Genomic DNA, 26,491 nt, shown 5'->3' on the forward strand with positions numbered 1-26,491 from the left:
ACAACTGAATGCAGGAATGGTTAAGGACAGGCAAATTCAAACCAATGAATGAAAGGTTAATATTGGTGGCCCAAGATAGTGGGCTATGCACACATTGGTTTACAAAGTCCATTGAACATGTGGGAGAAACAGACAAATGTAGGTTTTGTAAAACAGAATTGGAAACAGTTGCACACCTTTGTTGCTGGTTCTGACACACTAATGGCAGAAGGACTGTATACTGAAAGGCATAATAATGTGGCGACTGTTGAACTGGGGATTGTGTAAACATTATGGTACCGAAGTAGCTGAAAAATACTAGAAACATGAGCCACACAGCATCATAGAAAATGATGGTCTACATTAGATGTGATCACCCATTATCAACAGATCAAAAGACAGATGTGAGAAAATTATATATAGTGATCCATGAAAAGAAGACAAAAGTAGCATTGATCATTGAAATCTCTACCCACAGTGACTACAGTGTCTTACGTACAGAGAGACACAAAGTCATAAAACATCAGGATTTGCAGGCAGAAACGAGAGCAATGTGGAAGAAAGATACCCAGACAGTTCTAATAGTAGTAGGAGAAACAGGTCTTATTAAAAAGAATCTACAATCGTATTTAGATACATTACCAATACATTTAACTCTGTACGAATTGCAGGAGTCATTACTGGGCACATTGCAGGTGCTGCGAAGAGCACTTCTGGCTGACATCAAAGATTGAAACAATAATAATTTCATGAACTTTAATCGTACATTGACTTAGGAATAGCGTCCATTCCTGTTATGGTATTAGAAACACAAAAGATTTGGAGAAATTAGAAAAGGAGTCTTGCAAAAGAGGTATCATGAAAATAATGGAATCCATGAGACCAAGAATCCTGATGAAATCCCTCACAGAGATGGATGCTGTAAACACTGAAAAACACCACAAATATAGCTATTTTTTCATGTGGAAGAAAAGCTGTTTGTAGTGAGGTTTCCATCAGACATCCCAGAAAAAACATCCAGGTGGGAGGAAAACAAAATAGGCTTTTCAGTGTTGTCTTGGAATACCAGCCTCTGAATGAAATCTTTGACTCAAGGGAGTGGCTCCTGACACTTTAAAAACACACAAAGATAAACAAGTCATCTAATTATGAAAAAGGTGCATACTCTGTAGTCTGCAGAAGCTAGACACTTTAGGAATATTCTTGGGGCAATGGATAGCCCAAAGGTGAAAACAGAGAACTAATAATGTGATCTAGACACAGAAAACTTTGACACATCTGAAATCTGGATGAAGAGGAATGTGACGATATGTATCTTTTAAATCTAAGGTTATTAACAAACTCAAATGCAGATGAAGGGGTAACACGTTGTGAAGTGAAAGCATTTTCAACTTGGGCAGAATCACAGATTGGTTCAGGAATCTCCAAGAATCTTAATTCTCTGGCACCAGAAACACCCTTAAATAAAATCCCTCTCCTTATCGAGTAGGAGGAAGAACAGCTATCCACCCACCCTGAGATAGCATATGATGTAAGACAAGAAGAAAGACGAGAGTTCGGTCAGGCAGGTGAGGAAAAATCCCACTGCCAACTGTAGTTTAGGTGGATCATAGTCAAGACCCATTTGTCTGAAACAGTCTGTTGCCAAAGACAGAACAAGAGCTTCAGACTTTCTGGGAAGATTAAGGGATTGCGAGTGTGTGTGTGTGTGTGTGTGGGGGGGGGGGGGGTGAGGTTCCTTACATAGTCATTACTGCTTTTGTTTTGTAACCTTCCTGCCATTGCCAAAGTTAAAGAAGGGAAAAGGGAATCCCTTAGAAAATTTAAAGATGGAGGGCTTGAAAATCTGAGAAACTCACAGAATCAGGTTGTCCATCTCATTACATTTCTACAGCAGAAGTACCAAAAAACAAATCTCTCCCCATGGAAGAATTTAAAATTTCATTTTGACATCATTAAGAATATTCTCTGAATCAGCCAGGCAAATCTCCACAAAGCAGTTCCGCTGGCTGCAGCCCTGGAAGAAGTATCTACAGAGTCAAAAACACAGTTTAAACAATGAGTAATAACAGAACAACAGAAACAGAAGAAACTAAATTACACAAAGCAGATTTTTCCTCACAAGAAGAAACTGATGCCAAAACATTCATTATACTTTCACAATTAGTCGGGATAACCCTCAACATATAAGCCCGACAGTTTAGAATTCCAAATATTAAAGTTGCAGAAGCAGTTTACCAGTAGCTGGATTAACTAAAGCTGCTGGGTCAAGTCTGGAACTGGTATATAAAAACTTGAACAACTGAAGAACTTTATACAACTCCATCTGCTTTATTGGAGGCAGGAGGCTGCCTACTAGAGAAATTGCAAGCTGCGAAAAAAAAAAAAACTCCAAAGCTGAACAAACTGGAGGGTTAAGTGTGGGCTCCGGAAATTTCATTTGTAACAAATCATAATATTTTGTGAGAGAGAGGATATTCTCTCACTGAAAATACTGACTCAGCCTGGAAATAGTCTCCCAGAAAGAGAATTCCTCACAGGGAGAATCAGATACATCACTCTCCTCAGAATCTGAGGAGAAACAACTGCATGTGTTTCTTCACGTTCCCCTTCAAGTTCAAATTATTGAACCTCCTCAGAGATACAGGAATCCTTTTTCTTTTACCCGAAACAGCCTGTACAAGACCCTGAGCCATTAAATTACTCCTGAACAGATTATCTGTTAACAGAAGACAAATGTTTAGTTTTCTATCCCTTTTTGACAGGAATTTCTGTAGAGACAGAACTAGTACTGCCAGCAACAACTTCCTCAGGGATGGGCACAGTATTCTCGCTAAGCATGGGCACATTCCCTGGCCCTTCTCCAGGGCTGCCAAGAGTGGATTTCTCTTCCCCCTGAAGGGACACCTATAGCTGCAGAGGATGTGTCAAACCCCTGGTCCATTGTGGCTATACGGATTACAGCAGAAGGATGCATAGTCTGAGTAACCAGCTTTGGCTACAACAGTCACCACCTGCACAATACCAGATTGTTGTGGTGGTAAATGCTACTTAACATTAGAAGAAGGTTCAACCAAGGAACTGGTACTTTGTTCCGTGTTAAAGCTGAAAATAGTGCTCATTTCTCAGAGAAACTTAGCAACAATACACAATAAACCAGGAAATTCACAAAAAAGTAAAATTTTCTCAGAAAACAGAGACACTTTAAACACTTTCTCCAGCCGCAAAATGTAAAATAACCATAGTAAATCCACAAAAAGCAGTTTTAAAAAACTTTCAACCACAAAAGTAAAAAAAAAAAAATTGTACCCGCTTTTAAATGTATATAAATGTCACAAGACAGTCAACAAAAACACTTTCTCCTAGCTTACAAGTTCTTCTATTTTAGGAAAAGTATGTCTCCATAAAGAAAATGTAATGTGGAGGGCTCTTCTCCCCATGGAAATTTATCTGCCCAGTAATGGAACAGTGTTAGTCAACTGTCAGTCCAAGAATGACAGCAGAGAAGCAGTCTTCTTGGCGGCAGTTAAGCTCTAGGAGGCCTGGCTCACAAACTTGACTTTTAGTCAGCTTAGCTTGAGCTGCCTAATAGTTTGGTTGCATGGAAGGTGCCCTGAAGTTTGGGAAGCTGGCTGGCTGTTATATCTACTGCAGGATATGACCCATACAATCTCTGGCTACTGAAACAGTGATCATGATGATGAACATTTAATTGCTAACCTCACTGGCTCTGAACAAGACTTGCATCTTAAGTTTATGCTTTTACATGTGTTTGTCTTACCCAAGTTGTAATGAAAGCATACTGGTGTAGCTAAACTATTAAAAATTTAAATAAGTCAAAATTTTAAAATAATTTCAAGTGTAAATAAATCTTATTTTTTTGTTGTTTCACAGCTATCAGATTTTGTGTTTCAACATTTTCCCTTAAAACAGATGTGGTATGTATTCCCTTCATATGGATATAGATATCCCTTCATATGATAAAATAAAGCTTCCTACAAAGTCTTTTAGTTAAAATGAAATGCTTCAGCATGTATGGATTCAGTAATGCGACTAACTATATATCTCAATGTGACTGGCATTCTCTTAAGAGGCAGTGCAAAACAGATTGCTGTTTTTTTTTTTTCCTTTAGAAGAAAATGTAATATTATGTTTTGTGGGTTAACTAAGCTAAGTAATACAAGTAAGGAATGTTCAGACACTGGCCTGCAATTCAAGTCAGGTTTTCCAAACACTTGGGTGTAAGGAACTGGTTTGCAAGTGTAATGTAATAAACTGTGTATAGATTATGCATGCATAAGAACGAAGATAATTGTATTCTTCCTGCACTAAACTACTACTCAAACACATTTTTTTCTGAGCTGCACTACAACTAGAACATTTCTGCGTTCTGGGAAGGGTTTGATACTGCTAGGAATTCAAGAATCGAGAACATTTCTTCAAAGCTCAAAACCACCCAGCAAACACCTATCAGCCATGTGATGTAGTACAGTTAAAATGTTAAACAAAGCAAAAGGGCAATCAAAATGGACCACTAAGCAATTTCAGGTGGTTTAATATCCAACTGTAAAGCTTTTTCACAAACACAAAATAAAAGATCTGAGGAAGTTTCAAAGGACAAAAACACGGTATGTCATTAATGCGTTTGTCTTTTATTTTCTGTTTTGATTGCCCTTTTGCTTTGTTTGATAGTTTGTTTATTGGGCATTTCCCTCCCCTATTTTTGTTTAACGGTTAAAATGTTCACATAATCTGCACTCTATTATCTCCATTCATACAGCAAACAGCATGTTATAGTTCAGCAAGCCAAACACATTCATGTACATTTCCACAATTAAAAAATACTGTGCAACAACGAAGCTTCAATTTCTACTAGACATGCTGTTGCTTCTGACATCCTGATTACAGATACACCTCCAGTATTGTAAACTACATAGTGGCATTCTACCTACCAGTACAGAAATTGTGCACTCTACTCATAAAGCAGAGTTGGAAACTGGCAAATAGTTAAGCTTTTCTTTGTGGTACATTCTTACAGCATTCTTCTGGAGTGTCCATATTTAAAATGCACAAATTAAAGCCATATAACAACATTTTTGCCACTGGCAGTAAAGATGACTACTTGCTGAACAAAGCCCTCACTCTGAAGATAAAGGTAACTGAAACTATTATACTTTTAATGATATGCTGCAGTCAGTGCAAATACAGTTTCAGTTTATATCCTTTTGCTTACAGTGCTGTGATTTCCAGCTGAACAAGTCATCAGATGTTCTGTCTGAAAAAAAAGAATTCACAAAGTCTTTGGAAGTGCAATTTTCAAATGAGAGGAAGCCCTTGCGTGACTACAGAAAAAACGAGAAGTAGAAGAAAAGTGCATCGTTTCTTTCAATCCGTATTATTTTGACTTGCTTTTTGGTACCAGATTTCCATTACTGACTTCAAATGCAGTGGTGATTATACCAGGCCAAATAATTGTTTTCTGATTATATTAAATCAGTCAACTTTGCATTATTCAGATGGAAATCCAGCTGTTCAGTAGGTCATTAGCTGTACTGTGATACATCATTATGGTCTGGTTCATCATCCAATGTTTCCTCATCAATTGCTGTAAGCTGCAGTAAATTTTCACTTGACTGTGCTGAACTCAGAAGGTGGACACCTTCATGAGGAGGACACAAAACGTAACGACTGCAAGTTCCTGAACGGTGAACATCTGCAGTAATTACTTGCCCCTTCAGTATCTGTAGATCAGAGTCTTCTGTCTCAAATCCTCCGACTGCTCCAAGTTCCCGGTCTGCATCTGGTTCCATATTGACATATAGAATATCCTCTGGGTCCTGATCAGCAGGAAGGTTTTCGAGAATCTTCTTTAGCTCAGAGTGGAGTATCTCAAATGTTGGCCTGTCCTTGGGGTTCAGCATCCAACAGGACAGCATTAACTGATACCTACAGAATAAAAATAAAATCACAGACATATTAATTACTTAGTGACTGGAAACTCAATCAAAATTTTACAAAACAATGTTATTTCTCCAGCTGTCAGCTAGCCCACAACATGTTCTTGTGACATGTAACGATGATATTTAACTTAGTTTTAAAGACAAAGAGTATAACATCTGTACTGTGCTCTCCATAACTGAATTACACAGCCTGACATCAGATGACCACTACTTGAACCATAACAGTAAATATTATTTTCATTATCAGCACCATGTACGAGGAGGACTGCCTAAGATTCTTTGTTGTCATTCTTTTTTCAAAATCATTTATATCCCTTTGTTTCAGTAGCACTCCTGTTAAACTATCAGTTACATAATTCCCCATACAATCAAGCAGCTGAACCTCCATACTTCTCCCTTTCTCTTGCACAAAATAGGTTCAAACAGCCTCAGTCCTTTGTAAGAGAAGCAGCTTCCTTGACGGTGAAAGCAATGCTGGGTGCCCAGTTAAAGGTGAGTTCAACTGTGCTATCTGCCACTTCAGCAGCCAGTGACTTTTGTCTCTTTCCAATCACAGCTTACAACTGTGAAGCTTTACTTTTAATAAAGGTGCCAATTTATATTTGCTAACCACATAGCAGGGCTAGAATTCTTCTTGTTATCCATCAGGATGATTAGCCCTTCCTTTGCAAGCCTGTTCTCTAACACTGCATGCATACTTAGGAATGTGTATGTCTTTGACATAGCAAATGGCTAGTCAGGTTGAAAATCCATCCATCCACATCCTCTTTTCACATTTTTGCACATGGGGTTGGGGTGTCACCAACAGTGAAAATCACTTGGAGCCAAGCTTTACACCACCGGGTGCCGTACTAATAAAGGAAATAAAATGCAAAAACAAAACAAGGACGTATACCTCAGTAGTGGCAAACAGTTTATTCCAAAGGTGTTATCTGATGTCTTTGGAATAAACTGTTTGCCACTATTGAGGTGTACATCTGGTTTGGTTTTTGTAGCACCCGGAGGAAACCCACGTGAACACAGGGAGGACATGCAAACTCCGCACAGAAAGCACCCAAGCCAAGAATCAAACAGATGCACCTCTTGCTGTGAGGTGACAATGCCATCTGCTGCACCACTTTGTCACTCTGTCATCTAAAATACACACAAACAGAAGCCCAGTAAACCTTTAATGCCGAAACATTCTTTCAATGAGTCTATCTGTCATCCGTGAAAGCTGTATTGTAGCATTGCATTTTCCACCTCAGACATGCAAGTTACAAAATGTTTGAGTGCAAGACGTTGAAACAAAATATATCAAAATTATGTGCACTAGAGCATATCAAAGTTAGGTTAACAACGTTAATTTTAATTTATTTATATACTTTCTTTGTTGATTACATTGGTCTCAGTAGGCATAAAGCCTACTTTGAGGGAAGAAGGTGGTATTCATAATGATTTGTAGAAATTTGGCCAGGGCACTTGAGAAATTCCCTTACTCTTGAACTGTGGGTAGGGGGAATCAAACTATTTAAGACTCAAATCAGAATGAGCAATTTGATACCAAACCATTGATTGATGGGGCAGAAATTATAAGGCTTCACAGTGATGGATAATTGGATGAAACACTACTTGAGTTAATTAAGGAAGTGGATAAGAATAGTGATTCTGGAAAAGAACTGAGTGAAATCATGAAGAACAAATGGTGCTGGAATATAATTTTACTTCTGAACCAACTGCTGGAATCCAAACAGAAAACGACCAGAACCAGTTCACAACTGTTTTATTACAGAAATTAAGTGCTTTCGTGTGTATATAACATACACTTCTTCAGAATAAAAAACATTCACAGAAATTCAGTTTAAATAACCCACCAATAAAATCACATGACCCATCAACAAACCTACCAGTTCTAATCTTAAAGGCTACTTGCTCATATAATATAATATGTAAAAGTCTATACAAATATATACTAAAAAAAAAAACCTAACCTAATGTTTCGCTAATGTGTACAACATAATAAATTAAATATAGTGAGACATAAGTCTTAAAACACAAGCTATGGATAAAGACTCATTCAAACCTGGGGGTGAGGTGGTGTTTAATTTCAGTTGCCAATGCATCTCCCTCCGTTCTACCATGTCATGCCACGGTCCCCCCAGTAAATTCCACTGTATGGTGTCGACATTTTATATTTAATTTGTTATTATGTTGCACACATTAGGGAAACATTAGGTTAGGTTTTTTTCTTAGTATATATTTGTATAGACTTTTATGTATTTTATTATATGAGCAAATAGTGTTTAAGATTAGACTTGGTAGGTGTGTTGATGGGTCATGTGATTTTATTGGTGGGTTATTTAAACTGAATTTTTATGAATGTTTTTATTCTGAAGAAGTGTATGTTATATACACACGAAAGCACTTCATTTCTGTAATAAAACAGTTGTGAACTGGTTCTGGTCATTTTCTGTTTGGATTCCAGCAGTTGGTTCAGTGGGTTTTGTCTTTTTGTGTTGCTTGGGTTCTCGGTTTCTCATGTCTTCTGCGGACAACTGGAATGTGAATTCGGCTAGACCAGTTTCCAACTTGGAAGATCTCCATAGAAGTGTTGGGCAGCTTACTTTGTTGGTACAAGAACTTATAGAACGGTCTAGTGGACCAGTAGCTGCTTTGTCTACTGCTACAGAATACCATCGTACACCTGCCTGTTTAAAGAATCTTTCTTCTCATTCATCGGTGAATTCCGACAATGTTCTGACAGTTAATATTAATTTAAACAATTGGTTGCGCTCTACTATTCAGTTGCAGCATGTAAGTAGTGAAACAGGCTCATACAATGAAACTTTAACTACTTTTGAAAAGGTGTTACTTAAATGTTGCAAACTACAAGTAGAAAACGCCTTTTTATCTGAATGTTTTCATACTGAGAAACTCCCTAAGGGACTTAGACTGTGGAAATACCCGAATGGGTTATTAGCTGGCTCATCTTTGCATTTGGATTTGATAGAACTATTCAATAAACAAGGTGTGGAGCTGCTAAAACTACTTAGAAAGCACAACCATATTGAAATAGACAATCTTATGAAAAGAGCAGAAGGGCTGGACAACAAAATCAAAAAAGATGTGCTTTTTTTCAGTACAAGGGTCACAATACTCTGCAGTTTTGTGGCAGAATAGACAATGTAGTAACTGACATTCAAAAGAGAAAATGTAAAAAACTTGACAGAGATAGAAGGGAATACCAGGAGTGAAAGGCATTCCCTCAGTCAATGGGTGTGTCAGAAGGGCGGAACCAAGACAACAGAGTTTCAGAAGGGAACCCCTCATTGGAAGAAGTGAAGCATATAGAGAACCAAGAGGAAGGGACAGCCCCTTTAGATGCAGCTCCTCCCAGGAGATCAGAGAGGCTCAGGAACCATTTTGGGAACAACAAGCAGAAGTTTCACCAACAGAATCAGAACCAGCACACATCGAACAGAGGGTGAGCCAGAGGGAGATACAAGAGGCGGAATTCATATTACCAGTGTCCACAGAACTATTAGATAACTTTGGAACAGCAGGTACTGTGCGCATGAGGCATTGCCTAACATTTTAACTAATGCTAATAGTGACTAAAAGTATATAACTTTACAGATATTACATTCAATGAAAATATAGTGAGTCTGTTGAGTAAGGGGCTTACTTTTGTCCCTACAACACATGCTAGAATTGAGACTTCAATGGTGGACTTAAAATGTTCTTAAGAAAGCTCAATTCAAACTGTTGTTTAATGGTGTCGACAGCAATCACATTAGTAGCATTCTAAGAAGTAGTAGCATTTTTAACCCTGTGTTATCCACACCCCTGGTTATTTTTGAAAAGCTGTGTGAATTTAATTTCAGAAAATTACTGAGGGGTAAAAATGTTCACACAAATGAAACTAATCTGACTATTTCTGAACAATGTTTAATAGAAGAACTTATGTAAAACAAAATTATTAGAGTCATGAAGCCAGATAAAGGGGAAGGGATAGTGATTATGAACAAAGGGGATTATCTTAACATGCTTGAACATGTACTAGATGAAGATTTTTATGAGCAAGTATCTTTGAATGATATTAATTCATGTTATTCTAAAATTAGATTTATTTTGTTAGACATGTTGGAACAAGAGTAAACTTCTAGAGAAGTGTATGAATTCTTAGAAGTTAAATTCCCTGTGGTCCCTCCCCCTTTTGGGATCCCAAAAGTACATAAATGTTTGTGGGACCCACCTATGAGACCTATCGTGAGTGCTAGAACTCCTATCACTCACCCCATGGCTGTATACATAGACAAAAAAGTAAAAATGTTGGTATCTGGTTACCCCAATGTTATGAAAGATTCTTGGGATTTTTGGAAAAATGAAGTATAGTACCAGTTTAGCATTTGTTACTATAGATATAGTAAATTTATTTATTGTGATCCCACAAGATGTTGGAAAAGAAATGTTTCATGATTTTATTCAAGAATCTGGTCATTTTAATGCTAATGAAATTAATGTGCTTGATGCATTGTTAGACATGGTTTTGAAATATTTTATTCATTTGGATGGGCAATTTTTTCAACAGTGTTTGCGAACATAGTATTACTTCAATGGGAAAAACAGTATATATTTAACAAAAATATTCTACCTTATTTATATGTGAGGTTTTTGGATGACTTTTTTATTGCTTGGGATGCTAGTAAAATAGACACCGATAGATTTTTGGAATATTTACATTCCACTACCTCTTACTTAAAGTTTACATACCATTATAATATCGTAAGTATTAACTATTTGGATGTGTTTATTTACAAGGATGGCATGGATAAAAGTATACAGAGCACAATGTTTAGGAAAGCAACATACTCTAATAGCCTTTTGCGCTACAGTAATTGAAGCCCGATTCACCAAAAGAGGGGAATCATTAAGGGGCAATATACAAGGTTAGCCCATATGATTTCTAGTGAAGAAATGTTTTTCAAAGAATGTGTAAATTTGAAAAGGATGTTTATAATTAGAGGTTACCCCCCCTCCGGATTTAGTTGATCTAATATGGAGGGAAGTCATTCAGAAAAGACAGCAGAAGGAGGTGATTCCCATTTTGCTAGATAAAACTTTGGTTTATCAGAGAGAAACAAATGGTGGGTATAAATGTTCATTTATCACCACTTTTATTGAACAATATGGTTACATTTGGATTATTATTAACCAAAATTGGCTTGTTTTTCAAGCATTTGAAGGGATATCTGACATTTTGGGAACCAAACCAGTATTTGTCACTAGAAAAGCCAAATGCATCAAGAACATGTTAGAATCAGATGACAAGATACCATTAGTGAAAGGACTTGGGGTACTTATAAATGTGGTGCATGCAATCTGTGCCAGTACATTTTAGAGAAACATGAGGTGCTTATTAATGGTATTAAAATAAGGACACACTTTTTTGTAACTAAATCAATGGGAGTAATTTATGTGGCTTTATGTAAAATGTGCCCAAGTTTTTATGTTGGTAAAACCATTCGTAGTTTTAAAGAACGCATTTATGAACACATTTGACATCAAGCAGAGAACTACTAATGCATTGTATTGTCATGTAGAAAAACATCCAGACCATGTTTTTTTATTTTTTTGTTATCAACGCCATACAGCGAAATTTACAGGGGGGACCGTGGCATGACATGGTAGAACGGAGGGAGTTGCATTGGCAACTGAAATCCACTACCTCACCCCCAGGTTTGAATGAGTCTTTATCCATAGCTTGTGTTTTAAGACTTATGTCTCACTATATTTAATTTATGTTGTACACATTAGGGAAACATTAGGTTTCTTTTTTTTTCGTAGTATATATTTGTATAGACCTTTATGTATTTTATTATATGAGCAAGTAGCCTTTAAGATTAGAAACTGGTAGGTGTGTTGATGGGTCATGTGATTTTATTAGTAGGTTATTTAAACTGAATTGTTGTGAATTTTTTTATTCTGAAGAAGTGTACGTTATATACACACAAAAGCATTTAATTTCTGTAATAAAACAGTTGTGAACTGGTTCTGGTCATTTTCTGTTTGGATTCCAGCAGTTGGTTCAGTGTTTGTCGTTTTGTATTGCTTGGGTTCTCATATAATTTTACTTCTTCAGAAGTCATCTAATCTCATAGATGCTACCATTCCCAGACAGGAGCAGGAACATCATGAAGGCATGTCAAAAGAAGCTTAGAATGATGCATCAGCTGGCAGAAAAAGCTCACAAAGTAAACAAGGTATGTTGCAGCATTCAAGAATAAAACATATACATGCCTGACAAAAGAAAAATATGTTTCAAAAGTAATTACTTAAAATAATTTATTGACAGATTAACTGTTTGGAACACTGTAATTCAACATTTGGGTTTTAATCTCCTGTATGTTCATTTAATTATTTATTTGGAAGCTGTGATTTCACAGCTGTAACACTGGAAGCATTCCTACCAGCAAGTTTCTTAAGTATTTCAGCAAAGAAGAACAAAGTTCTTGGAATCATTAAATTATTCAGGATCTCATGTCATAAGTGAGCTGTCGTGCAACTTTTGACTGAGGTCCTTGAAGAGGAGGGCATGAAAACCTTCTAGGAGCAAGAATGTGCCACTGCTAATGAGGGGAAGGAGGTTATGTATTAGAAAGGGATTGGGGTGGGAGTCAGTGGTAGACATGTGTATTAAAGACAACAGATTACTAATCCAGCCACATAGCAGAGAGGGATAAAGCACTGTGTTTGACAGGTGTCAAGGGTGTTGGAGGAACTGGACAGGGAGAGGACTGGAGTGAGCAGATGATGCTGGCTCATCCCATCTGGGGTAGGGGGGGCAGTCTAGGCCCATGACAATAGCGGCATTGAGAGTCTGGGGCATTCAGCAGTCTAAGTAGAAGCATGTATGCACCTCCCACAGGTAGAAACTGCAGAGCTTGCTAGTCTGCCCCATGGGGCAGGTTACACCACACTCCCCAGCAAAACTATAACACTGCACCAGTGTCTTCAAACTCCTCAAGCCCAAATTGTGGGTCTGGTTGAGCCCAGGGTTAGATAAGGTAGAAAGTAGAGTTGTATACACTTACCATAAATGTAGATGTTTGAGTATATTCACTGTTGCAGTCATTACATTTGGGTTATCTGCTTGCAGGTAGCCCTCAGTTGGCCTGATTAACAAAGTCTTGGGTCCTGCGTCCGTTGCTATCCCTTCTTCCATGACGTCAGGGGTATAAAACATGCAGCCGACACCATTACATCATTTTATCTTGCCCCAGATGTCAGATGCCCCCCTAATGGGAAGCAATTAAATATAAAAGTACAATGATATACCTCCAAGAAAAAAAGCATACACACCAAAAAGCTTTTAAGCATACTAAAGGAAAGTAGAGGTATAACCAAAAGAAGTTAGGGGGCTGGAGGGAGGATAACCAGGACTGCAACAGTGAATACACTCGAACATCTACATTTATGGTAAGTGTACACAACTGTACTATGTTCTTCATGTTTCACTGTTACAGTCATTACATTTGGGTAGATTCCCAAAGCTATGGTTGGGAGGAGGAATTTAAATAGCATTAGGACCAGCTATAAGGCCCTGCAAGACTACAGTGGCGAAGCCAGCTCTGGATTTAGAAAAAATTGGCAAATGATAGTGCTTGGTGAAGGTATGTACAGAAATCCAGGTAGCAGCTTCTAGGATGTCCCTAGTAGGTACGCCTCTGTGAAAGGCTGTAGAGGCAGATGCAGCCCTGGTGGAGTGAGGTCTGATCCCCTGGGAGATACGTTTTCCATGGTGCTTATAGCAGAAATGAATGCAATGGCCTATCCATTTAGAAATGGTTTGCTTTGAAATAGCCTTCCCCTCTGCCCCTGCAGCAAATGCCACCAGCAGTTGTTCAGATTTCCTTTGAGGGTTAGTCCTGTCCAGGTAGAATCTAAGTTCTCTGTGCACATCTAAGGAATGCAGTATCCATTTCCCTTTGTTCTGTGGATTGGGAAAGAAGGTTGGCAAATGAATGGACTGATTAAGAGCCACACTGGATACCACCTTGGGCATGAAGGATGGATTGGTTCTGAGGGACACCCTGTCTGCATGAAGGATGATGATAGGCTCCACTGCCATAAGGGCCTGTAATTCAGATACCCTTCTAGCTGAAGTGACTGCTAAAAGGAAAGAAGTTTTCCAAGAAAGAAATTTTAAGTCCGCAGTAGCAGCTGGCTCGAAAGGAGGTAGAGTGAGTTTCTCCAAAACAAAGTTAAGGTCTCAGGCTGGTGTTGGAGCTCTCCTGGGTGGTCTCAAATTTTTGGCCCCTCTAAGGAACTGCTTGAGCAGTGGACGAGAGAAGAGGGGAGGTTCTGTGTTATAATGAGCTGAAATGGCTGAGGCATTGATTTTAATGGAGGAAAAAGACAGGCCCTTGTGAAGCATCTCAGTTAAGTATTGTAAAATCTGAGGTAAATTGGGTGCTGCTGCGCTCATCCCTTGAGACTGGTTCCAGGCACAGAATCTCTTCCATTTTCAGCATAAGATTTTCTAGTACTAGGCCTCCTTGCCTCTAAAATGATATCCATCACAGGTTTATAGAGGGATGGTAAAGGCGAGATTAGGTAATTAGCCAGGCTGCAAGGTTCAGTGTTAGAAGCTGAGGGTGCAGAATCTGGTTCTCCTGCTGGGATAACAGGGAAGGAGTCTGAGGCAGGTGCCATGGGGATAGCTGTGACACACTGTGCAGGAGGGGGTACCAGTGTTGGTGTGGTCAGTCTGGAGCAATCAAAATCATCCTTGGTTTGTCCTGTTTGATTTTTAGTAGTACTTTGGAGAGCAGAGGCGGGGGGGGGGTAGGCATAGACTGATAGGTTTTTCCAGCTGAAGGACAGAGCACCCACTTTCCAGGCTTGTTTGTGGGGAGTCCTTGTGCAAAACTTGTCAAATTGGTAGTTTTGGGGAGAGGCAAATAGTTCTATATCTGGGCTCCCCCATTTGCTTGTCAACATGTTGAAAATCCTTGGCTCCAGTTTCCACTCATGTGGGTCCATGAGGTTTCTGCTTAGTCCGTCTGCCAGTGTATTTAATTTTCCTGGCAGGAATTGAGCTTGAAGGTGCACTTGGTAGCTCAAGGCTGTTTTCCACAATGCCATGGTTAGTCTGCAGAGGGGGTAAGAATGTGTACCCCCCCTGCTTGTTTATGTACCACATAACAGTGGTGTTGTCCGTCTTTACCATTAGTTGTCCTGGAAGAATGTAATCCTTGAAGGCTGTCAAAGCATTCTGTACAGCTAACATTTCTTTTTGATTGATATTCAGGTGCATTTGACTTGGGTTCCATTTGCCCTGAATGCACTTCCCTGCCAGGCGAGCCCCCCATGCAGAGTCTGATGCATCTGTTAGGGTTTGGGCGGCAGGGGGTCTTGTGAAAGGTTGTCCCTTGTTTTGGTGGCAGGCCTCTGCCCACCAAAGGAACTCTAGGCGTAGGCAAGGTATGATACGACTCATTGCTTCTAGATCCTGAGAATGTTGACACCATAGGCTTTTTAGATACCACTGTAGTTTCCTCATATGCAGCCTTGCATATGGAATTAGAAGAATGCAGGACGCCATGAACCCCAAGGCTTGCAGTATTTGTCTTGCAGATAGCAGGGTTTTTGTGGCCACTTGTTTGAAGTAGGCTGTCAAATTAATTTGTTTCTTTGGCATGAGGTAAGCCATCTGGTAAGTTGTATTCAAGCTTGTTCCCAGGAATATAATTTGTTGACAGGGTACCAGGTGAGATTTATTTCTGTTTATGGTGTACCACAGACAGGTTAGAACCCTTTGTACAAAGGCCAGATGATTCAAAAGTATGTCCTGGCTTTCTGCCTGAATTAGACAATCGTTCAGGTATGGGTATATCTGAATATTTCTTTGCCTGCAAAATGCAATACCTGGAGCTAGACACTTTGTGAATACCCTGGGTGCAGCAGATAAGCCAAAGGGCAGTGCAGAGAACTGATAGTGTGTGTAGCCTGCTTTGAAGCAAATATATCTTCTGCAAGATTCCCTGATTGGGGGGTACAGGTATGCTTCTTTTAAATCTAGTGTTGCCAACCAGGCGTCTTTGCCTAGCATAGGAAGTAACTGGTGAAGAGTCAGCATCTTGAATTATGGAATCTCCAAAAAGGTGTTTAGAGTAGACAGGTCCAGGATAGGACACCATGAATTGTCTTTTCTGGCTACCAGGAAAAGTCTTGAGTAGAAACCTTGTCCGTTTTCCTCTTCTGGTACCAAATGAATAGCCCCCATGCTTAAGAGAGAAAGTACTTCTTTTTGGACCTCTTCCAACTGATTTGGGGGTAGGTCTGGACACCCACTTGGTGTTGGCAATGTGGAAAGTGAAATCTGTATCCCTGGGACATTATATTCAAAACCCATTTGTCCTGGGTAATGGGCTCCCAGTTCTTTGCATGAAGAGCAATCTTTCCCACCAAAGGGGCAGTCATTTGATAAGTACTTGAAAATATTAAAAGGAAGTCATTGAGGCAGTTCACCATAGGAGGGAGTCTTATTACTCCCATATTTGGAAGTGGAGGCCCCCCACTGCTTAGTCTTGAGTGTCTCCTGGGACTGAAACTTGGGGTTTCTGCTGTGTCTTGGTTTGGCTTGAGAAGACCTGGAAGGGGCTGGAAAGGACCAATTTTTAGAGGGCCAGTGCCTACTAAATCTAGGAGGCTGAACTTGTAAGAAATCTAACAGTTTGCATAGATTTAGCTTTATCTTCCATCTTTTTAAGAACTTCCTCAGCCTTGTTGCCAAACAGGCGGTCCTGATTTAATGGAGCATCCAACAATTTAGCTTTAACATGATCAGGTAAAGATTGCTCCTTAAGCCAAGCATGCCTTCTGAGCACAGACTCAGTAACAGCAGCCCTGCAAGAGGCCTCTAATGAAGCAAAACCACATTGCAAAGTATGTTTTCCAACCTGTTCAGCAAAATGCATTAAATCCTGAAATTCATTATTTTCCACACAATCAGGAATCAACATCATTTTCTGTTTAAGCAATCCAATAACATGTTGCTGATACTTTAACATATGAAACTGACAGTTTAAAGCCCTAATGGCCAAGGTTGCAGAAGTGTAAACCTTCTTACCTCATCTATCCATCACTCTGGAGTCTCTATCAGAAGGGGTAGGATTTTTAGCAGTAGAAGCCTTAATGCCCTTGGGCCCCTGAGAAATAGTCTCTGGATCCGCAATAGGATTTTTAAAAAGGAACTTGTATGACTCAGGGACCCTGTAGTATCTGTCAGGTTTTCTGGGAGCAGGAGGCAAGGAATCAGGGGCCAAACTAGATTCTGAAAAAGCATCATCAACAATGTCTAGTACAGGAGGAATAGCTAAAGGCCTATGCTGAGGCAGGAGTAAGAAATCCCTGAGCCTCTTTTTTGAATCAGAAAAATCCTGGCTTTCCCAGTGGAAATGCTCCCTTAGAGTATGTAAGGTTTCACCAAAAGAAAAATCCTCTGGAGGGGAGGCAGAGGGAATAGAGTCCTCTGCATCAGAATCCTCATAAGTAGATAAGGGCAAATCCAGATAATCAGTAGAAATCAGAAAAAAAAACAGAGTCCTGGTCAGAAGATTCAGAAACAACTTCAATCCTAGGCCTCTTAGAGGGGGAGGGGGGGTTGGCTACCCCTGATTACAGTAATTAGATAATCAGCCATCCTTATTTATTTTTTAGGCATAGTGGCCTGAGCGTTGTGCGTTTAGGCATGGTTCGAGATTAAGGCCTAAGTGAAGAAAGAGGTGTTGGTTTAATATGCAAGTCCGTAGGTCTGAATACGCCCTCGGAAGCCGGTGTCTGCACAGCGGCTCCAGACCCATCCAGGGTAGAGACATCTGTGGGTTCCATAGCTGAAGCATCTCGCAGCATACCGGACTCCGAATGGGTCTCAGTAGAGGCCTGCGAATCAGAAGTAGCGGGTATCAGGTGCTGCAAAAGCACCTCACTGAGTACCAGCGAACTGGCAAATGGCTTAGGAGAAGCATAGTCAGCAGTTTTGGACCTCGGCGGCCTGTCTCTGTCTTTATCTTTGCATTTTTTCAGAATCCTGGTAGTCGGATGGCTAACCGCTGACATTTCTGGATAATTAAACATAGAACAGAAATATTTACAGGCGAAAATATACTGACGACGGATAGTGCGCTAATTAAATAAAGCACAAAACCGACAGCAAGGTACATCATGGTCAGGGCCTAGGCAAGGAATACAGAAAGAATGAAAATCTTTATGTAGTATTTGCTTTCCAGAAGTAATGCAATTAACTTTTACTGACATTGGTAAGGAGCAAGAAAAAGTTTCTCCAACGGGGTACTAAGCTTTAGTTGAAGACTTCAGTTCTGAAACTCGAAAACAAAAATTTCAGGAGTCGGCCGACTGGCACTTGCGAACTGCTTCTGCTTCGGGCACTGCAGGGCAAGAAAGACTGATGTAATGGCGTCGGCTGCATGTTTTATACCCCTGATGACCTGACGTAATGGAAGAAGGGACAGCAACTGACGCAGGACCCAAGACTTTGTTAATCAGTTCGACTGAGGGCTACCTGCAAGCAGATAACCCAAATGTAATGACTGCAACAGTGAAACACGAAGAACATGTGCTAGACCCAGTGACTGAGGAAAGGATAAAAACACAATCTCTATCTCCAGGAATTACCAGCCATGGAAGACATCCAACACCAAAGCAAAAAAGGGTTTCATATGAGTTGGGATCAGGTAGGCCTTCTTCCAGTTTATACTCAGTCCTAGGGACTGCAACAATGGAAATTCCCAAACGACTGTCATCTACAGGAAATATCTTGATGGGGTAAACTGGATTCAAATGTTAACTAAGGGAACACCAGGAGGCTCTTCTCTTCCTTAGCCAACATCTTTGCAAACATGCTTATTGTTGAAGAAAGCCCAAACGGCTTCACTATGAAGTGAAGGAGTTCCAGAGAATTCTCCTATGTAGACCCTAAATACTGACTTCCCAAAATGTGTCCATATTTTCTGACACCAAACAGGTATAATGAGGGAAAATGGGCATAATCAGGTGACCATACAGAACTGAATGTATTACTGGCTGAAGTTCTTGATGTCCAGAAAGGGATAAAAATCATCTTTCCCCTTTTGAATCAGGAAGAGATGGGAATAAAATGCTTTCACAGTCTACTGTCCTTCTTTCTCAGCTTCCTCTACTCTAAATAATCCTCTGTGCAAATGCGCTAAGATGCTGTACTTATTTAACTGAACTCTTAAGTAAAAGCATGAAAGGAAGCCCCCAGTTTATCCGAACTATACTCCACTGTGTGTGTGATGCACAGTCCTCACTTTCAGCCAGCTACTGAAGGTGTTCCATCAACAAATGAAGGAAAGTACCCATAATCGTATTTAGAATGCCTGGCATAACATTGTTTTACAGGATAGTTTTGGCTAAACATGACTGGTGATAATTACATGACCTTCCTCAATCAAAGTGTGCACTATAATTAAAATACAAAACAAAAGAAACTTAGTGCTAAGTCTTACGCCAGTTTAAATGTTTTAAACACATTAAATAAATTTAGAATATCTTACAGTCCATCCAAGCAGTCAGGAGGTTGCTTGAGCCGATTTCCCTGTCTCAGATAGTCATAGATCTCACTGTTCTCCACTCCTGGGTATGGCGTCTGCCCTCGTGTTGCTATCTCCCACATTGTAACTCCATATGACCACTAAAGAAAATGAAGCCTTTACATGTTACAAATGAAACTTGTCTTGTCTTATAAGCAAAAAAAGTGTTGCTAGGAATTATTACACACTATTTTTCAAACTACCTGATCATTTTATTTTCACTAAAAATATTTCTACAATAAAATACAATGTTTATTTGTTTGATGGCCAGGTCTCTCAATCTCTTAAAAAATGCTCAACATATCTTGCAACCTCAGATTTTTCTCCTCGGTATTACTGCCTATAAATAATTCAAGATTAGGCTGACAAAATGTCCAAGTTGTCTGAAAAGTGGATTTCTGAAAGCCAGTGTTTCCTTCAATTCACTGATGCAGTACTGCTCTCAGCATCAGTAATTATAGAAAGCCTGAACAAGATCTGCTGTTATCCATTGTGAACTTTGGCCAGACACCAGTAGTACTGTTGAGAGCTCATCCTTTCATAAACACTTGTGTTGCTTTCACCTTACACAAACGTATAATATCTGCGTCCATGCCAGATTCTGTTTTACTAAGGAAAAGAATATGTAAGACACTCAAAACCAGGTGCCAAGTACAAAATAAAACAACCATCTTAAAATGACAGTGGTGAAGCAGTTAGTACGGCTGCCTTACAGTGCTTGGTTTTGAAACATTTCCCAGGTAAGGTGCCTTCTGTGTATAGTATTCATGTCCTCCAGGTGTCCAAGCTGGAGTTCACAAGGGTATCCAGTTTGCTTCACACCACAAAGACATGTTTTTTTGGACTGGCAAATGTCTGCATGTAGCATGTACAGAAGAGAGTGAATGTGTGCCTGTATGTGTCTTGCAAAGGTCTTGTATACTATCATGGGTTGTTTCTGTCTTACAATTGCTGACTAACAGGCTAAGCTTCTGCTCCCACATGACCCTGAATATAATAAAGTTGGTAATGGAAAAAAATTAATTATGTCACATACTGAGTACTTTGTATTATTTGTATGCTGTGCTTGTGGAAAAGTGGCTAAATAACATGAACTGTTCACAGTTTATAATAGCAGCTGTTATTTAACGTAGCTGAGCACTTCAGTTTTACTAATTCTTTTCTTTGGTTCAGAAACCACAATGGTAAGTGAATCAAGGTTGTGTCTGTAATTCTCTGTCATCTATGGATGCATTCAGATCTACTTGTTTAACTACACCCAGTTCAAAGTGAACATTACACCTGAAGAATGCAAAGCCGCCCTTAATGACCCATTGTCATTCACTAGATTTCCGTCAGGTGGACCTAAGGTTAGGATTCTGCCTAGAACTGTGATTTATAGGACAGCTATTGCATTCATGTGAGGGAGCTAGCTAGTCCACTGCCTGGGACAGTACTACCTCTAGTCCTAGGCAGCAATGAAAGAATATTCTTTCACGTCCACTGTTGATACTCCCTGATTAATTCTGTCAGCATAATCTACCTTCTGTAAAGTTGAGTCACTGACTTCACTTTTGCCTACATGATTGCATAAATGCATATAAGTATGAAAAGAATAAACCAGTTCAGGAAAGCTGAGTCACCCCACTCCTAGGGGTTAAACTCTATTGCAATCATTTTTCATATCAGCCCCCAACAATGAAACTGATGATGCCTTTTACTCCTAACAGCTGGGGCAAAGTCACAACATTCCAAACTCCTTACACAAACATGGAGGTAGCATAACATCTTCACTGGCTTTCAGTAAAGACAGCCATCATCCATCTCAGCAATTCTTGGGAATGTGACTACTACAATTTCTTCCAGCTGGATAACATGATACAAGCTGAAATGTTACAAATCTTGGAAAAAAGCATCTCTATGTAGGAATACTTAGGTTCATAGGTAAGTACTAGGCTATCTGCCTGAGGGCATCTATAAGCCTAGCCAGAATGTGTTGGCTTTCGCTGCCTCAGATTAATTCCCTGTGCCTCTGTCCAGCAGAGCCATTAGTTCACTGTGCTTCTGTCCAGCAGAGCCAGTGCAGTGATCCCCAAGGTAAATTTTCTGTTTCCCATCCACTCGTCAAGGTTTCTCTTGAAGAGTGTTAGTGAGGGGCTCTGCCTAATGTAGATTGTAATCCTGTTCCAAAGCATGGGGAGTCTCTGGGACAGGAATCTATCCCTCCAGCAAGTCCTATTTATTGTTGTGGTGAGGTTTAGATCCCTAGAGCGTGTGGTTCTCGGGGAGTTTTTTTTTTAGGTGGAGCATGTCCATCAATTCTGGGTTGGACATGGCCTTGTATGTCAGGCAGAGATCACCTCTGAGTAAGCGGTATGCAACCAAGTACAGCTGGAGTTTCTTCAGTCGGGCTGCATAAGGCATCTGTTTGAGGCCAGTAATCCTCTTGGTGAGGTACTTCTGTGGTCTTTCCAGCTGTTGCAAGTGTCTTGTAAGGTACATCCCAAATGGGGTGTTGTACTCTATGATGGGTCTGATGAGCGATGAGTAGAGGGGCACAATAACCTCTTTTATGATTACATGGGCCACATAGAAGGATTTTCTAACCACCTTGGCAATATGATTATCAAAGGAGAGATTACTATCTACTTGGGTCCCCAGATCCCTTATTACATTTTTTGTATTTAGGGGACTACCACATATGTGGTAGCTCGCGGGTACTTTGTTTTTTCCAAAGGGGATAACTATGCACTTTTTGGCATTTAGCTTGAGGCCATGATTTTGACACCAGGTATCCATCTCAGTGAGACCCTTCTAGAGGATGTCTATCAGCTGGAGAGTCAATTATAGCCCCCAGTTTGCAGTCGTCTGTGAACTTGGTCAGCCATAGTCCACCTCTGCTTGCCTGTACCACTGAGAAGTATATACCGAACAGGAGACGTCCCAGGACTGAGCCTAGGGGGACGCCACTTATAACTGGTTTAGAGCCTGCAACTCTGACCATATGGGTTCTATCCGTGACCCAATTGGCAACCCATCTAGAGACGTAGGGGTTTATGTTCAGGCTGGTGAGCTTGTCTATAATACCAGAATGGGTAATGGTGTTGAAAGCCTTTGTGAGGTCTAGATAGGATGTGTGCACCTCCTTTCCCTCATCTAAAGCCTTGGTAACTGTCTCAAAGAAGTCCACCAGGTTTAGGAGGCATGATCTGCCCTAAACAAAGCCAAACTGGGTAGGGTCCAATGTTTAAAGGTTCCCAATGTCTCTGTTAATGAGTTCCATGATGATGTGCTCCATAGCCTTGCAGTCCAGGCTAGTCAAGCTTATATGGTGATAGTTCCCAGGGTCCGTTGTGGAGCGGGATAAATGTTGCTGTGCAACACTCTATGGGTACGGAGCCTGTAGAGAGGCTGAGTTTGAACAGTGTGCTTAGGTGAGGGATTAGTTCATTTTGGAGTTCATGTAAGACGCAGCCTGGGACACCGTCCAGTCCCATTGAAGCTGTGTTTTTGGCTTTGGATAGGGCTGTTTTAACCTGTGTGTCAATGATTGCCGAGGCTCTACATTCTTCTGGTATGGTTATGGGCCCTCTAAGGGGTGAAGTTTGCACTAAACCTGTCTGCCAGAATGTTGGCAATATCAGTCGGTTCAGTGTATTTTGTGCCATTCTGCACTAACTCAGAGCATATCTGAGAGTTTCCACTTAGGTTCTTGACATAGCTAAAGAACTCTTTGTGGTTATCTTTGGAGTCCTTGGCAATTTTTCTTTCGAAGCTAGCCTTCGATGATTTAATGAGGGATCATAGTTTCTTGCTGATACTGATCAGGGATGTCTTTCCTTCTTGGTATTTTACTCTCTTCTGTACTAGTTTCCTCCTATTGTATAGCTTGTTTATGGCAGGGGTCCACCAGACTGGTTTCCTTTTCTTGGAGGAGTGAGTCTTGGTTTTGCTTGGGATAGCATGATCCATGCATTCTTGCAGGTGCTCATAGTGTGCCTTTGTAAGGGATTCAGCAGCTTGGACAGCATTGTCCTTTAGCATGGGGGTTGTGAACCTTTCCACCTTGGTCTTATTAACGTGAAGTTTGCTTTTGAAAAGTTTTTCACGGTGGTTTCCTTGATTGGGGGTGGGAGCAGAATGTGGATATCCAGAGTGATTAGTCTATATCTGATCGAACTAGCGAGGGGTTGATCTCCAGTGTAGAACACCAGTCACTCATGTTGGTGATGACCAGGTCCAATATGTTGTCACCTCTGGTGGGGGTGTTGACCAGTTGATCCAGGGCATTCAAGTTTAGGAAGCATTGGGCAAGGGAGTTAGTACTTGAGTAGTTCTCCCAGTTAATGTTTGGGTAACTGAAATCACCCTATATTAGGGCAATTGGTAGAACTTTCATATTTTCCAGTGTCTCCTGAAATGCGGAATTGGGGTCCTGGGTCATGGTGGGTGATCTGTAGCAAGCTGCAATTTGAATTGCAGTTTTGCCCATTGTTAGTTGCACATGGATGATCTCTGATGCATTGTGCTGTGCCAGTAACCTGGAGGTGTGGGTATCCTTGATGAATATGGATACACCCCCGCCTTTTGTGTTTCAGTCCGAGTTCTGTGGCCAAAAAGTATGGTATGAGTTATAGCCTGGTAGTGCTGGGGTGCTCTCTGGAGCCTTAAACCAGATTTCTGTTACTGCATAGATATCGATGCTCTCCATGCTGAGGAGTGCCTCGAGTGCATGCATTTTGAGGTTTAGACTTCTGGCATTGAGTAGCATTACCCTTAGTTTTTGGTTACTTGTGTTATTTATGGTGGTGCGTACGTCTTTTGAGCCTTGCCTAAAAAAGGCACTATGGGGGTGGCAAAAGCCTTGGCCAGTATTTGAAAGCCTAAGGGTGACAGGTGCAAGCCATCTCTTGCGAAGCAATGTGGCTTGTTGAGCATGTCATCCCAGGCAGACAGATAATGGATCCCCTTTGAATGACACCAGAAACTTAGCCAATTGTTGAAATTGATCATTTTTTCTTTATACTGTGGCAGCATTTTTGGTGAGGGCAGGATGCTACTCGGGTTCATACCGGCCTGGGCTACGTGATCAGAGAGCTCTTCCATGTCTCTTTTCATGTAGTCCAGGGAGGTACGTCTCAGGTCATTCACACCAACATGGACAATGACAGAGTCGTATTTGTACTTGTTCTGGAGCGACCTGAGTGCTTGTGTTATGTTGCGGATCCTGGTGCCCAACAGGCAGCTAACTGTAATCATCTCCTTGTTCAGCCTAGTTAGTGGGACATCAGTGTGCCTGACTATAGAGTCGCCTATTATTAGTGTGTTGGGTATGTTATTTTTCCTTAAGGGCTGTGATTGCGTGGCACACTGATTATGTGAAGTATGTGTTTCATGGTTGGTGACGGGGTGTGGAGGTTGCTTGGGTGTCTGCTTTAGATGTCTTTGCTGCTTTTGCAGATTTTTATTTAGAGCCTCCGAGTATGTTTTCTTGTATTTATTATTTGTGTGTTATTTGCCGGTGTTGGTTTAGTATGTCTATGTGAGACTGGTGGTGTGTTGCAAGTATTTTTCTTCTCCTCTTGACTGTCAGTTCCCCTCTTGGGTTGAGAGAGCTTTGCCTCCAGTTTGGCTGTATAACTGCATCTCTCGCATATATTAGTGTTTGGTGGTAGGAGGAGAGGGCTGTCTGTGTACATGAGGCAACTGTAACATTGCCTCAAAATGCCCAGATTCACCAGTTGGACTGGAGAGTACACCTGAAAACTGCCCTTTGGACATGCTGAAATAGGTAAAGTGAGCTGTTTTACTAATTGGCTGGTAGGGACGAATAGAGAGCCTTGTCCTTCTGGACAGTATAGGGCAGTCTAGTGCTAGGGTTAATTAATGTTTGCTATGAGTTTTGAGCAAGTACTGGGCTGTGAAATGAATGGTTTGAGTGCTTAAGTTGAAAGTTTGTCTAGTTCCAAGGGAAAAATTGAAGAGTAGGCTTTGTGGAGCCGGGAATAGTTTAACCCTAGCTAACCAGTGCTGCCCAGCTCACAAAACCGCACAAATGTGGTTTTTATAGCAGGGAAATGAAAGAGAGAAATTAGCCCAAAATGGCAAATAAACTACTAACTTCTGGGCTGAAACCACTCCTCCAGGGACAGATAGGCTGCCCAAAGCTTTCCTCTCTCACAGGTGAACAGAGAAACTTCCTTCTATCCAAGTAAGGTGTGGGCAACACAGAAACTTGTAACACAGCCCTGAATTCAGCAATAACCTGAAAACTGAACTATACTAGTTCAGAAAGGCAGGAAACAAGTATATATATATATATATATATATATATATATATATATATATATATATATATATTTTTTTTTAGAAAATAAAGCAGATACAATAAAAAAAAACACTTTGAATGCACAGAAATGGCTATCGCACTTTAGTGTGTAGCCTACAACAGTTAAACAGATTATTTAAACACAAAAATGACTTAGTTCAAGTGCAGGCAGCAAATAAGTACAATATGTAGCAGAAACAAGCTTTTTAAATCTTAGAAATGCTAAAAAATGGCGTTTTAGGCAGAATTAGTTAGACAGCAAGAAAATGCAGAAAAATTATACTTAATCACTCCAAATTCTCTCTTTTGGCTCTCTGCTGCTGTAGAACTCTTCAGGACACCTGGCAGGCACTTGTTGAGCTGAATACAAGTGCAAAAAAATGTGCAAATGCATTTTTTATAGCAGGAAAATGAAAGAGAGAAATTAGCCCAAAATGGCCAATAAACTACTAACTTCTGGGCTACAGCAAACGAGGCGCACAAATTTCAGAAAGAAACAGTTCAAATAAGCAGGCACAATAAGCCTTTAACCAGAAATTCCCAGCTCAGAAGGGCAAGATCTAGCCTCTCCTCCCACAAGAGTGCAGACACAAACCTTCTTAATGTAAAATAAGTGGCCTGAAGCCCAT

The 26,491-nt window shown here is 40.3% G+C and overlaps 1 protein-coding gene across 1 annotated transcript in view; it reads right to left on the bottom strand.

Moving 5' to 3' along the window:
* Positions 1-767: 767 nt before the first annotated feature.
* The window catches only part of AXL (AXL receptor tyrosine kinase), a 1,440,461-nt gene continuing 1,414,737 nt past the window's right edge, over positions 768-26,491 (bottom strand). Inside the window, exons 19-20 of the mRNA XM_044083580.1 lie at positions 19,520-19,656; positions 768-5,925 (exon numbers count right to left, since the gene is read on the bottom strand). Coding sequence (XP_043939515.1) covers positions 5,523-5,925; positions 19,520-19,656 — 540 coding nt within the window. The 3' untranslated portion in view covers positions 768-5,522. The remainder of the gene's footprint in view (positions 5,926-19,519; positions 19,657-26,491) is intronic.

This window comes from Protopterus annectens, chromosome 1.part0 (genome assembly GCF_019279795.1).
Source record: "Protopterus annectens isolate FY-2018-M chromosome 1.part0, PAN1.0, whole genome shotgun sequence".
In the NCBI taxonomy this organism is placed as follows: domain Eukaryota; kingdom Metazoa; phylum Chordata; order Ceratodontiformes; family Protopteridae; genus Protopterus; species Protopterus annectens.